The sequence below is a fragment of the Cydia amplana genome, chromosome 8, assembly GCF_948474715.1.
Source record: "Cydia amplana chromosome 8, ilCydAmpl1.1, whole genome shotgun sequence".
Taxonomy (NCBI): Eukaryota; Metazoa; Arthropoda; class Insecta; order Lepidoptera; family Tortricidae; genus Cydia; species Cydia amplana.
Window position 1 is genome coordinate 13,606,696 of NC_086076.1, and position 14,825 is coordinate 13,621,520.

General features: G+C 37.0%; 1 protein-coding gene and 1 long non-coding RNA gene across 3 annotated transcripts in view; one reads left to right on the forward strand and one right to left on the reverse strand.

Annotated features, from left to right (window-relative positions):
• The window catches only part of LOC134650363 (uncharacterized), a 282,213-nt gene that overhangs the window by 261,737 nt on the left and 5,651 nt on the right, over nt 1-14,825 (forward strand). The window lies entirely within an intron of this gene.
• Nucleotides 1-14,825, reverse strand: part of LOC134650177 (uncharacterized) — a 77,816-nt gene that overhangs the window by 29,114 nt on the left and 33,877 nt on the right. For both annotated transcript variants that reach the window (XM_063505070.1, XM_063505069.1), the window contains exons 3-6: nt 11,407-11,468; nt 11,159-11,326; nt 10,081-11,066; nt 9,809-9,977 (exon numbers count right to left, since the gene is read on the reverse strand). In XM_063505070.1, the coding sequence (XP_063361140.1) occupies nt 9,809-9,977; nt 10,081-11,066; nt 11,159-11,326; nt 11,407-11,468 (1,385 nt within the window). The remainder of the gene's footprint in view (nt 1-9,808; nt 9,978-10,080; nt 11,067-11,158; nt 11,327-11,406; nt 11,469-14,825) is intronic.

The following is a 14,825-nucleotide window of genomic DNA, read 5'->3' on the forward strand; positions in this document are numbered from 1 at the left end:
TGGAAACGCTTTAACTCTGTTATAGCTTTTATTATTCAAATCAAACCTTTGTCACAATAAAATTCGTAGAGCAAATTGGCCAGGTGTGGCACGAAATATAACCTCAGCACCGCCGGCATACTAAACATAATTCTAGGCTCGGCGGGAGAGTGAACGTGCAATATCCGAGCCTACAGTCGATCCCGCATGCATTTAATTTCCATGCGGATGTATCAATAAGTAAAATATTATGGCGGCGCCCTATTTGATGATCTAGACTTCGTAAGCAATTAATGCGATATTTTAAATAAAAATATGTTTTAATTATTTTCAAAAATTTCTTGATTAGGTATCTTTTAGCATGCGAGCAAACCATTTGCTTCGAAGGTTTGATTTACTTAACCTAAACGATCGGTCAACTAAACGCTCACATCAAAATGTTGATGATTGATGGATACGCGTTTTAATTAAAAGTTTTTCCCTTCCAATGTACCTTTCTAAATAACATTTCGTGCCGAAATCTCGACAACCGTGATTATAGGCTTCTTGTGATAGATAAAGTTGAGGGGAGACAATCACGCACCGAATTTCTGGTTTTTCCATTACAACCGCCGTAAATAAAGCCATAGATTGAATAAAGTATAAACACAAAGAATAATACGTATAACCTAACTAATTAGGAAAATAAAAAATTAAAAGATTATATTCAGTCACATAAACTGGTTGGTATATTTTTCAACGTTTTTTAGCGAGTTAAAAATATTTTCTTTTTCTTTTCTTTCCTAATACTACCTACTGTCAATCAGTACGATTAAAACGAGAAGGATTAAATGAACGTTAAGAGCGCTCCAACAAGAAAAGTCAAAATAATGCAAAATTGATGATATTCCTCGATGAGATTCAGTACTTTAGGGTCATTATTAGAAACAATGAGTACTTGTTACGGTAAAAGCGTCTTCTTATCTTTAGGAATTACTTTTTAAATATTGGAAAAAGGGCTTATTAAATTAGTAATGATTTTTTTTCTGATGGTTGTTTCCGAAAAACCACGTGAAGCACTAAATTGTAAGCTCGTATTTGGAAATGTTGAGAAGTTTACTCTGGTAAAGCTGGCTATTTTGTATTACTAATACCCTGTACATTAGGAATTACTTTTGACATTTTTCCTAAATACCTTTGAGAAAGAGAAAATCGAAGAAAAACAAACTCAATTTTCTCTCCGAAACAAGTGTCAATTCCTACGAAATTCTACTTAATATCGAAGTCATTTTCATACTCAAGCAATCTGCAGCGTTTGCTTATACTGATGGTATACATTAGTGTTTATGAAATTCTACTATAATTTTTTGGCAATTTTTTGAAAACGACTCTAATATTACCGATGACGCGCGGTCGTGAGCTCAGTGCCGCGGCAGAGCTTGTAGAGGTAGGACGTGTGTCGGTCGGCTCCGGACGTTTTCAACGGCGACGACGAGGTTTTTTATCATTGTGTGCGGCAGGCGCCGTGTAAAATGCTATACTGTGTGCGTGACAGTGCGTGTAAACGGCGACTGAGAAACTTTGATCCTAGTACTGTGTATTTGGTTTTATAGTATAGTATGTAACTACCGGACAGCATTAAAGATATTTGAAATGATCTGATATTTTATAGGTACTAAATAAAAAAATGGCTGAATACAAATGCTTTTGATGACATGTCAGAATCAGAATATATAGGTCTGATGATGGAGCTGGGAGGTGGTCACCGGTACCAATCAACCATGCAACTAAACCACTTCGTGTTTCGGCTCGTTTGATTCGTCTCAACAAGATCTTTGACACAAGATAGGACTCAGGGTCTGATGATGGAGCTGGAAGGTGGTCACCGGTACCAGTCAACCACGCAACTAAACCACTTCGTGTTTAGGCTCGTTTGATTCGTCTCAACAAGATCTTTGACACAAGATAGGACTCAGGGTCTGATGATGGAGCTGGAAGGTGGTCACCGGTACCAGTCAACCACGCAACTAAACCACTTCGTGTTTGGGCTCGTTTGATTTCTCTTAACGAGATCTTTGACACAAGATAGAACTCAGGGTCTGATGATGAAGCTGGAAGGTGGTCAACGGTACCAGTCAACCATGCAACTAAACCACTTCGTGTTTCGGCTCGTTTGATTCGTCTCAACAAGATCTTTGACACAAGATATTACTGAGGGTCTGATGATGGAGCTGGAAGGTTGGCACCGGTACCAGTCAACCACGCAACTAAACCACTTCGTGTTTGGGCTCGTTTTATTCCTCTCAACGAGATCTTTGACACAAGATAGAACTCAGGGTCTGACGATGAAGCTGGAACGTGGTCAACGGTACCAGTCAACCATGCACCTAAACCACTTCGTGTTTGGGCTCGTTTGATTCGTCTTAACAAGATCTTTGACACAAGATAGTACTGAGTTAGTTGCATAGTTGACTGGTACTGGTGACCACCTTCCAGCTTCATCATCAGACCCTGAGTTCTATCTTGTGTCAAAGATCTCGTTGAGACGAATCAAACGAGCACAAACACGAAGTGGTTTAGTTGTATGGTTGACTGGTACCGGTGACCACCTTCCAGCTCCATCATCAGACCCTGAGTATCACCTAGTGTCAAAGATCTTGTTGAGACGAATCAAACGAGCTCAAACACGAAGTGGTTTAGTTGCATGGTTGACTGGTACTGGTGACCACCTTCCAGCTTCATCATCAGACCCTGAGTCCTATCTTGTGTCAAAGATCTTGTTGAAATGAATAAAACGAGCCCAAACACGAAGTGGTTTAGTTGCATGGTTTACTGGTACCGGTGACCACCTTCCAGCTCCATCATCAGACCCTGATTATCACCTAGTGTCCAAGATCTTGTTGAGACGAATCAAACGAGCTCAAACACGAAGTGGTTTAGTTGCATGGTTGACTGGTACCGGTGACCACCTTCCAGCTCCATCATCAGACCCTGAGTCATATCTTGTGTCAAAAATCTCGTTGAAATGAATCAAACGAGCCCAAACACGAAGTGGTTTAGTTGCATGGTTGAATGGTACCGGTGACCACCTTCCAGCTCCATCATCAGACCCTGAGTATCACTTAGTGCCAAAGATCTTGTTGAGACGAATCAAACGAGCTCAAACACGAAGTGGTTTAATTGCATAGTTGACTGGTAACAGTGGCCACCTTCCAGCTCCATTATCAGACCCTGAGTGTCACCTAGTGCCAAAGATCTTGTAGAGACGAATCAAACGAGCCTAATCATGTTACTACATGGTTGATTGGTATCCGTGACCACCTTCATCATCATCATCAGGCTTCATCATCAGATGCTTAGTATCAGCTCGTTTCTAAACTTAAGATACAAATTAAAGGTTTTATTATATAGCTAAAATAGTTTCCCTATACAACCTATACCATATGCAATGACGAAAAATGAAAATAAGCGAGTACCTAAGTAAGTACGTATAATTTCTTTCTAGTAATAATGACCTACATAAGTATGTATATTTGCACTGGATTTAGTATTTTCGTACCAAATAACATTTTTAGGACTTTGATATTAAAGTACAGTTAGTGTTGTTATGATTGATTTCAATGTGCTTCACGATCGGATCAAGAATGTTTAATCCATCATTGTAGTGCGACCGAGGGAAAATGCGGTGGAAGGGTTCGGCGACCTGAGATCGCGGGGCCTGCCGCAGCGCGTAAAATACCTAAACTCGCTCATCCCCGAAATGTAATAGCACTCTTAACGATCAATCAGTTCAATCGTTTATTATTTCCGCCTCGTCGGGTTAAAACCTGCCAGGGTGCCGATTTTTCCACTTCGCTGACCTAGTGAATCGCCAAGTTGCACAATTTCTGAAGGGTCTCCGAATGCTCGCGTCAAGTCATGTCAACGGGGGCCATCATTTTGTAGAATCAGCTTGCAGCCTGGCCGTCCGCCAACGAGCCGCCGCGCCGTGTACTCTCACCCGATTTATTATAATGCGATTGACTTGGATTTAGCCCAACATAACAATAAAACAATCCATTGTTACAACTGTAAATAAAGAAAGCTAAAGTCGATTTTTTGCAAAGTTTTGAAACTACTTAGTTTCAGTTGACGTGTACCTACAAATAAAATATTACATACATATCTATTCACCTTTATCAGTTTTAAGTGTAAAAGTAATAACAGTCTCTTCTTCTTCTTCCTCGCGTTGTCCCGGCATTTTGGCCACGGCTCATGGGAGCCTGGGGTCCGCTTGCTAATCCCAGGAATTGGCGTAGGCACTAAGTTTTTACGAAAGTGACTGCCATCTGACCTTCCAACCCAGAGGGTAAACTAGGCCTTATTGGGATTAGTCCGGTTTCATCACGATGTTTTCCTTCACCGAAAAGCGACTGGTAAATATCAAATGATATTTCGTATATAAGTTCCGAAAAACTCATTGGTACGAGCCGAGGTTTGAACCCATGACCTCCGGATTGCAAGTCGCATGCTCTTACCGCTAGGCCACCAGCCAGCCTATTATGGATAGCTTTATCCATCTTTATCCACGTGATAAAATAACTGTCACTGTTTAACACCGTGGGAAAGAAAGTGACGGACACCGTTTTATCACGCTGTCACGTAGACAAGAACGACCATCATATCCGTACAGCGCTTATAAAAGTGTATTAAAAGTAACAGTGTAAAAGAAAATTATTATCCTTGTAATGAAGTAGGTAGGCATTTATAAAGACAAAGACCTCATTTATTTATAAAATCATGTTGAATAAATTTACGAAACAATATCTGAACTGAAAATTTATCAATTTTTTGTGTGTGGATTTTGTATGATGTGAGGGTTAGATCCAGCTTTGGGGCAAATGTTTGCCAGCAAAAAGTAAACAAGAGTAGCGAGTGCTCGGAACTTTTTCGCTCTTGTTCTTAAAGTAGATTCCAATATAAAAAAACACATTTAACCGATTTGCAAGACCAGAGTGATCCCATAAGTGTTCCGTGAACAAAGTTTTGTACGGAACACTAAAAACAAAAAGATTCGGTAAAATTTAGCGGAGTTTTTAACGATTACAGACGGTTTAGTACAACCGACCCTGAATTTGTAGGATGTGAATTAAAAAATTGTTTCGATTATACAAATTTAAGTCATGAAATATTGCAAATACTCGTAAAAGTAAAATATACCTATATTGAACTTTGAAATTTGGTGCTAAAATGAACAAAAAACTAAAACATATAAGACAGGGTATACGTCCAAAATCCATTAATTTACGTAGTTTTATTTCTATCGCGTTAACCGAAGACAATAAAGTAAAAAAAGTTCCTATTTTCCAATAAACCCACACATCAACGACGTTTCTCACCAGTTTCTTTCTAAAAAATCCTTAAAACACAATTCTCAAGAAACAAGTCTCCGCCAAGTTTATCCCGAATCAGAAATGCAGTTAAACTGAAAAGTTTCTCGTTTAAAAATTGTTTAGATAGCCGCGAAGTTGGCAACTAATTTAAGTGCCAGTTAGGACGGCGAGCGCCATTAGTCACACGTCCGGAACGCGCAATCACAAATCTGGCAAGTAATTTTTTACAACTTAAGTTACTCAAGTTACTGCAATAAACATATGTATATGCTTACAAGCACGACGGCGCATACCTCTCTCGTTTATCACCTTAAAAAATATTCTTTACATTCTGGCAAAAATGAAAAAGTGCTTTTAAAGTTAGACCAAGATAAGTCTGCAACGAGTTATTTTAAACGTCGAACTTCTATGAAATTATGACGTTTAAATTTATAACAGTTGGACTGCGTAGGTATGTTATTAAAATACTTTTAGACTTATCTCGGTCTAACTCTAACATATTGATAATAGAGGCTATGTTCCGATATTTGCGAACACTGATACTTACGCTTATTTACAGAGATACTTTCGCATTTATCATATTTTATGGTATCTACTAGACATTGGCACAAAAAAACCTTTCCTTGCCCCAGCGTTAATTAACAATAAAACCTCGATTATAACAGAGTGAGCGTGTACATAAATAAACGCAATCGTGTTTTCATGATCAAACGAATTCAAAAGCGACAATACTAATATCACAGTACTGTATCCATCATCATGGAATATTCAGCGTTTATACTGTGGCGCCGAAACACATACGCACGCCGATCACGTATTTCATTGAATAACGCTTTGAAGACCGTAACTCTTGCCTCTCGGTGCATGCCACTATTAAAGGGGTCAAGAGCAACTCCCTAAATCTTTCATTCTGAAACCATAGGTACTTGAGAGGTTCACGGAACCTTTTTTCCAATAATTTTCCAATAATATACATACCGCTCTTAAAAACTTTACGAAAGCATTAGTGATGACGTATATTTTAACAAACTTGATGTTATTTTGGCGCCGCCATATCAAAGTAAAACTTCATACCTATGTAATGAAATAAATTACTATGTAATTAATATTAAGGGAAACCATTACCTATAATCACGAAACTTAATTTGGTAAGATTACGATTGTGGAGTTGAGCCACACGAATTTGAATTTGAAACGTAAGCCCACAAAACCAGGATAATGTTCTGTCTTCCACTTTGACTCGTTGACAAACAGCGCTCAAAATGCGTTTCGAATTTTCCCAGTCACCTTTGTCGCGTAAAACGATCTTGTTTTATTGTGAAACATACATGAATTGACAGTGAACTTTCAGACGGACTTGAATTTTCAAACGCGCTTGAATTTTTTTTGGTACAAAACAAGATACAGTGATATGCTCTCACTGCTGTCACATAATTGTTATTTTTTTAGTGTCCATAACATCACAGTTTTATTACAGAGAAAATAAAATATAATAAAAGTGACAAATAAGCATAAATAATATTCAATACAATTTCGATAGGTTGGATTGATCCAAATGTCTTCCGAATTCATTCCTAGCTGGTGTGATGATATTTTATAATGAAGATGAACGATCAGATTATACATTTATTAACTTTATATCATTACGCTAGCTAAGCTGGTTATAATCATAGCAAAAGTTCAGAAGTCGGCAAAATTTATTACGTTAATAACTTTGCTTAAGTAGAGAGTGTTTAGAGCACTTCCAGCTTAGTTAAATATCGGTTACCACAGGGTAGTCTCGAGCCACCCTCGTCACTGTCGGTGTGACACTACGCGAACACCGCAGGCCGCGACCGTAAATAAACCTAACCGTTACCGTTACAATTAATTTCTTTCCAGTTCATACAATTAAAGAATTCCGGGAATTCGAGGCATGACGTGACGCGCTGTGATGTACGGGGGACGCGTTGAATGTATAATGAACTGTGGATTCCGATCATTTTTGAAACATGTTTTTTCTTTTTTCAGTAGACTTGGGTGCCTGTACCCAAGTTTATAATCGTTCACGCTACGATAGCGAAACGCTTTTTATCTCTCTATCACCACACTATTTTTTATAAGTAGAAGAAATACTATGTACTTAATCTTATATTGCGAACACTAACTATAGAAAGATTTATAACCCATACAATAATAGCCATTTACCGGGAATCCAGTTTGAATTATGGGAATTGTAATTTAAGAATATCGTATTACCTACCAGTCACAAAGCAAGAACATGTGAGTAGTTAGTTACTTATGTGTTGTACTAATACATAATATCCAAAATAACAAAACGATACATTGGACATGTCAGACGCACGGTTGCACAGTGAATTTCGCTTCTGATGCCAGTTTACCGGTTGCCCTCGCCTCTTTGTATTATTTATTTGAAAACTCACAACGCTAAAGTTTGACACCGAACGCTTCCGTATAGTTAATGTGAAAACCTATTTCTGTTACATTCGTGCTATTTGCATTTCATTTATTCCTAAAATAAAATAATTACACAAATTGACCTAGTTGGATAATCAATATTTACTCAACAATGGCTTAAATGGAATATCATGGCGAAAGCAAAAATTTTATCTTTATTATTATATCCCCTTAGTCCTACCTAAGACAGCGATGAGTATAAATTAAATATGTAAATTTTCAAACATAATGAATACATTATGTAATAATATCTGCTACACAATTATATAAAACGTTGTAAAATTAAATGAAAATGTATGGTTCGAGAAAAATCATTCGCAGCGAAACCCTTAACAAAGTGTAGAATAGCACCAGTATGACCAGCACCGAGATAAGGTTTTATGTAGCGTAATGCGGGCCCGATATACACCGCAAGCTTGCCTTTTAGATACTAGGGCGTAAAAGTAATCTTGCCCCGTTCTCGGACGCTAGTCAATTTACTTTTACGATGATGCTCCACGCTTGTTACCATTCCATTATCGTCCCTAGTTTCAATCCAGCGCATTCAAACGTCGACTTTTTTAATGCTTTAATACGTATTTCTAAATGCTGAGCAGATACTGACTTAGGTACCTAGATACTGTTAGTATTAGAAGCTGTTAATCATAAAGAATAACATTTGATATCAAATGTATTATTATATATTTTAACACTTGACCAGAAATAAAACCTTAGTAGCAATTGGAGATATATCAAGGATATTTATTTATTATGTTTAGAATTGAAATTATCATAATAATAGAATATAGGCTTAACACTAAGTTAACGCAGCGACTGTCATAAATAACAAAAAAACGCACGACACTGCGCACATCCTTGCATATAGTTTAAGGTGTGGCCTAGTTCTTTAATCTAGTCACTTTTGATCTACAAATCTTGTCAATTTAAGTAAATAAACCTGTAAAAATTAAACATAACCAAAATAAGGCATACCTAAATTTAACGCGGATCGGTGGTTACTCATAATTAGGTAAGGTAGGCAAGTACCTACCGCTTACCGACTCAAAAGTTAAATTTATATCAGAATAATTTCGCAAACAACACGGACCTCAACGCAAAAGGAACGGAAAAAGAAAATAAATTAAGCATTTCGTTTGCAAGATGATCCGCACAATCCATTCGGGATCTACAGTTAGGGAGGGCAAAGGCGACTGTTAAAGGTTACAACAAGTATTTTAATAAGATGCCGCAATGAGAGAGATCCATCACGGTCAAGGACGGTATCACTCACTGCTGTCTCAACACTATAGGCCCCTGTTCCCTCCCAGAAGGTCATTAACCGAACACAACTTTTGAGGATAAGAAAGAACATTTTCACTAAACTCAACGTTGGCTTTGTGTCAACTTTTCCAATAATTGTCACTTAAAAAGTTACAGCCGATGCCGATAAGCTTTATTCGAGTGATTTATAGCTTTCACAATAAATTGGAAACGAATTATCCTTCCATCAAAAAAAGAACAAAGATATAACGTTACAAACGGACTGTCTTAAATAAGCATAGGTATTGAATGAACGCTATTTATATGGGTAGCCGAAGTGTAATGTCAACATGACCTCCTGGTTCGTACATACTAATCGTGGACAAAAACAAACACCCGGGTGCCTAACTACTTACTTGGGGCCAAAGTTTACGAAACGTTTGAGGGCCCTGTTTCTCAGGGCATCGCGGCAGACCCGTGGCTTGCACTCAAGACGGAAACTTTCAAGGGTCGTTCAAAGTTGAGTATTGTCTGGTAAATTCAATCTAACGGTAAATTATTCTGCTTGGGAAAATATTTATTCGTATTTTTTTATGTATTTTCTTCTTGCAAGCCAAGATCAAGTTTGAAAGACAGAATAAGAAAACAAATGAACCTAGTCTTTTATTTAGCCGAACTCTGTAACTGATTCTATAATTCTTAGAAATTTTAAGACGCAAATAAACTTACGTTATTTGTAATACTTATTACTTACTGTTGATACTCGACTACAAGTCACTTACCTGACAAAATCAGCAGAAAAGTCGGCGGCAGCGTCACTGGGCTCCTCCCAGCAGGAGGCGGCGGCATCGCTAAGGAACTGCGCTTGGGCCGACCACGCGTCGCACGCGCGCAAAACGCGCCGCAACGCGCCCACCGCCATGCGCACTGCCGCTCGGACGAATGAACGATCTACAACATTTAGAAGTGTCATGCTCACAACCATATCGCTTTAAGCAAATCGCAAATGAACGTGCAATATATCAATTATCATTGTTTTACGTGTTCTGCTTACCAATTTTCATAGGCTGGGGATGTAAAGCTAATAGTCCAACAGGAAGACTGTCGATTATAGTAGTAATGTTGTCTTTCATTGCTTCCGATCTATCATCAATGTCATATTCTTTATCGAGTTTTCTTTCTCCTCGCTTTTCAATAGATTCTCTTATTTTATACGTGGAGGTCTGCACCGTGGGATTCATTAAGAAATCACTAGTATCACTTGTGAGTGCTAACCTATGCCTTAAATGTACATCTTCTTCTGTATTTATATCTCTTTGCAATAATGTTTTCATTTCATTATATACGTTATTTTTATTTATACTATTTACATATTTGTTAAAAGATTCATTTTTCATTTTGCTATAACTATTACGTCTACCGTTATTTCTTACATGGAAGGACAGTTTATCCTTCTCGATAGAATTGTTTTCAATTTTAGAAGTTTCAACGCCTTTGTTATTTACATTATAATTTTTTACACTCTCCATACTAATATTGCGCCTACTTTCATACGATTGACTAAAACTTATATTTAATATTTTGTTGTTAATACTGTGCGCTTCTGATTTATTTTTATTCCTACTTAAATGATGAAAAAACGAAATTGTTGAACGATTATTTACTAAAAATCGATTATCTTCATTTGAACTTCCATTCAAAACCTCCTCAAGGTATTTCGCTGGAACGTGATCGTTAGTATCTTTTAACAAATTATTGTCTGCATCACCGCGTTTACTGCGCTCGAATTCCTCGCCTCTCAGTGCTTCTTCTTTATCTCTTATGCTATCAAAGTCTAAATTGTCAGAATCGCTGTACTGTGTTCGGTTGCCGATGTTGCGGAAGATATCAATCTCTCGGGATGCGTCGATCCATAACCAAAAAAAATGACCATCAAGCAGGTTAAAACGTTTAGCCTCATCCATAATAAGCTTAGCATAATGGATATCACATATCAGTACGACGACGCCCCGTGTCAGCCTGGAAATCTTAGCGAGTCTCCTGCACAAATAAAACGTAAGATGTAATACGTATTCGATAAGTAGGTACAACTACAGACATTAAACGATTCTAAAAATTAAAAGAATACATACCGAAAAATAGCATGTCGTGAAAACTTTGAAGGAAGAAAAAGCCAATTAGGATCCAGTGGTTGGGTGTCTAGTATCGAAGAGAGATCTTTTCGCAGTTTTAAAGTAGAATAGATGTCTTCCTCAGCAAGCACAGTATAGGTATGCCAGTGAGTATGCAGAAGAGTAGCCCTGAAATTAAAACCATTAATTTATAGTATATCCATGACAACGTAGGTATATTCAATTTTATTTTATCATTTGATCTGTACCTGAGTGCGTTTAAAGTTTCCCTTGCTGTAATTTCTAAACGGATTTCCATTGGAAGTATTTCCTGCAAACAAAAAAAAACCTATTTGTATGCAAATTATAATTATAACAGCAGCAAATAGTGCAGCTTTAGTAAAATAAAATGTAGAGCAACAGTTACGTATTTATTCTGTAGGAGGCGGTATTAGTTTACGTCACTTCGTAATCGACGCTAAAGTGGATAACAAATGGCCATAATTTTCCATGACACCCAACTCATGATCACATCGCGGGCAAAAAGAGATGCGAAAATTTCACGACAAATCGTCTAGAAACGTTATTCGGGACAAAAACGTGAAATAAATTGTCCCCGAATAAAACTACGAAATGGAGAGAATTAATCCCAACTATTTGATTTGATCTAATCTTCTCTCCAATAAATGCCGTGAAAATGTGATTATGAGAAATTTGTAGGTTATTTACTGCTACAGGTAACATAGGATCAGGAAAAAGTAGTACTTAATTCGGGCAGTATAATTTGAATTGCCTCTTATAAGTATAAAAGGGTATTCAGGGCAATCCGCCAAAGGACAGAAATGTAGAGAAATAAATCTTCTCGAGTTTCAGAAAGAAAAAATGTTCTACTTTACTAAGAGTCTGATTGTCCTTATCAGTATAGGTTTTCTTTAGGACCACTATTTGTTATTAATTAAGTTTTATTTAAATGAGCCACACGAATAAGTGTAAGGCCTGAGTGGACGCTCGAGTTGGGCGTGCAGCGGGGCGGGGCGTGCGGCGTGCATGTTAAACAAATGCAAACGTATAGTAGCGGACTTAGTGCACGCTGCTCAAATCACTTGTGAGCCCGACGCCACGCTGCACGCCCCGCCGAATGCTCCGCTTCGAGCGTCCACTCAGGCCTTACACTTATCATTTCACCAGCAGGAGGTAATAATAATAATATGTAGAGTAACTTGAGTCATCATTATTCATATTCATCATGTCGCAGTTTTTAAAAACTTCCATAGAATATACTAAGCAATTAATCATTTATTATGATTTATTTGATAATAAGTTATTTGAGTTGCAAAGCAGTAAATTAAAGCAGTAAATAAGTAAATTTACAACATTTACTTATAGCTTTACAGCTTGATGGCAAAATATAGGACAACGTGACAAGGCCCGTCACGTCCCAGCATTATTTTATGGCGTTCCAGCTTTTATCGCGATTAATAGCCGTGCACGGGCGGAACCGTCGGTGAACCACTAACAACATGATTCTCTTGTATCGTAACATTTTAAAGTACCTATACAGGGTGCTTCCTGTAACAATAATAAAACTGCTGAGCAATAATTTAAACTGTAGGCTGTACTCCTCAAACTGACCAACATTTGTTCAGCAACTTTTGAAAATAACTCATGTTTTGATTTTTATTACACTTTAAAGTTTATTCTAAGACACAATGTACCTATTGCAAATTTTGTTATGTTTAAATCGTGACAAGCAACGTCAAACACACTGATGTCGGCGTACATTGAAGGCAATATTTATTTTGTATGAAAAAGAGGAAGTCTAAAGGATTTATAATTTTTAAAAGTTGCTGAACAAATGTTGGTCAGTTTGAGGAGTACAGCCTTTACTTTAATTTATTGCTCCTGTTACAGGAAGCACCCTGTATACCGCCGTATTTGTATATTTGCATCGTAAATACAAATATTCATAATGGTTCGTTTGTGGATCTTTTATTTGTGACGGCGCGTACATTTAAATTGAGTATTTCTGTTTACAATGTTATCATCATATTCCTAGCGTAGTCTCGACATTTCGTCATGGCTCATGGGAGCCTCGCATCCGCTCTCCAACTGTAATGTCATTATTATCATAACCATTTATTCAAATTCAATATCAAGTTTATCCAACTGTTTGATTTAGCACTGCAAATATTCTATGCCCAGCAGCGGTATCATGGTCGCGTTTTTGTCACTTGTCATATCATGCGTCACTTTCGCACTTACGTACTTGTTAGAGCGTGACAGGGTATGGTGCCAAATGACAGACGGCCATCCATCTTAGCCCTGCAGCTGTATACAATGCTACACATCTATGTGTATTACGTGAACAAAATATGTTGTTATTTAATTAAATTTTTCTTAGTCTGCCTAATTTAACTCTGCACCGACTTGAATAGAACAAAGTGAGGTAGTGTCATTAAAACGTCATAATATATTTTCATAAAAATTTGTCATTAATGATGACATTTTTACAATTTGTAACAGCAAATGCCGTGCAGTACTTACTAGATTAGTCGGACTTCATCTTAATAAAACATGATTGCAATTTTTTCATGATCTTTTCGTATTCATGAAAATCATAAAATTACAGACCAAGTGTTTCATTTTCTACTAAGATTTTATTGCTTTAGGCAATACTAGTAAACGCATTTATCACACTATTGTCCTGTAGCTGGCAATGTTGTTTTCATTTCGCTATAATAGTTTGGTTTCTTTCTCCGACTTGAAGCAACAATGACAGATTTATTGTAGCCTCGGGGCTCTCGTATTATTTTTATTGCTTATATTTTTGAAGTGAAAACTTCTTTAGCGGCGCTGGGCACTTTTTGAGGTGGGGAAAAAATGATAAACTCGAGACAGCGTAAGATTTAGATGGCCACTCGTTTAGATGGCATTTAAATCAATAAAGAAAAACTCTACATGAAAAAGGTTCTAATCTTGTACGGGCTGAAATACGAGGATCTCACAGTTACATTCTAACTTTATATCACTCAAATATAATTCAATAAAGCTACATCGTGATGAAATCGCTAATAAAAGTGAACTCTAGTACTGGTGAATAAAACTCAAAATATCATAACCAAATATATGCGAGGTCTGCAAGGTAACTTTACAATTTCTATTCGAGTTTTAAACAATTAACGCTACAAATTTGAATTTCAAATTTTAAACAAGCTCACTGACCAGCAATTTCGGAACTAAAGTTTTTCAATAGAAAAGAGGATGGGTCAATTAATAATAGTCTCCAATTATACATAGTGCTGCAGACATTTTGGACTAGTTATTGAGTTTTCACTTCTGTCGACACTCCCGGAGTGCAACCCGTTGTTTTTTTCTGTCACCTAGTTTATAACTTGTTCACAATTACCGATTTAAGCTTTAACAAGCTCTTTTAAATTGTATGTGGTCAATATGTTTTATTTGTATCTATTTGAATTGTACGGTAAGGATTATTTATTGATTGCTCTGTATTTAAAAAACTAACGATATCATAGGTATTGTTTTCATCATCATCATTATTAAGTTATTTATGTATTAACTATTTCACACTCTCGTGATTATAAGTACTATCTAATAGTCGTCATTTTCACCGTATTATAATTAGGTACCTATTGACATTACCTAAAATGCTGATTGCTAGTAAATTTAT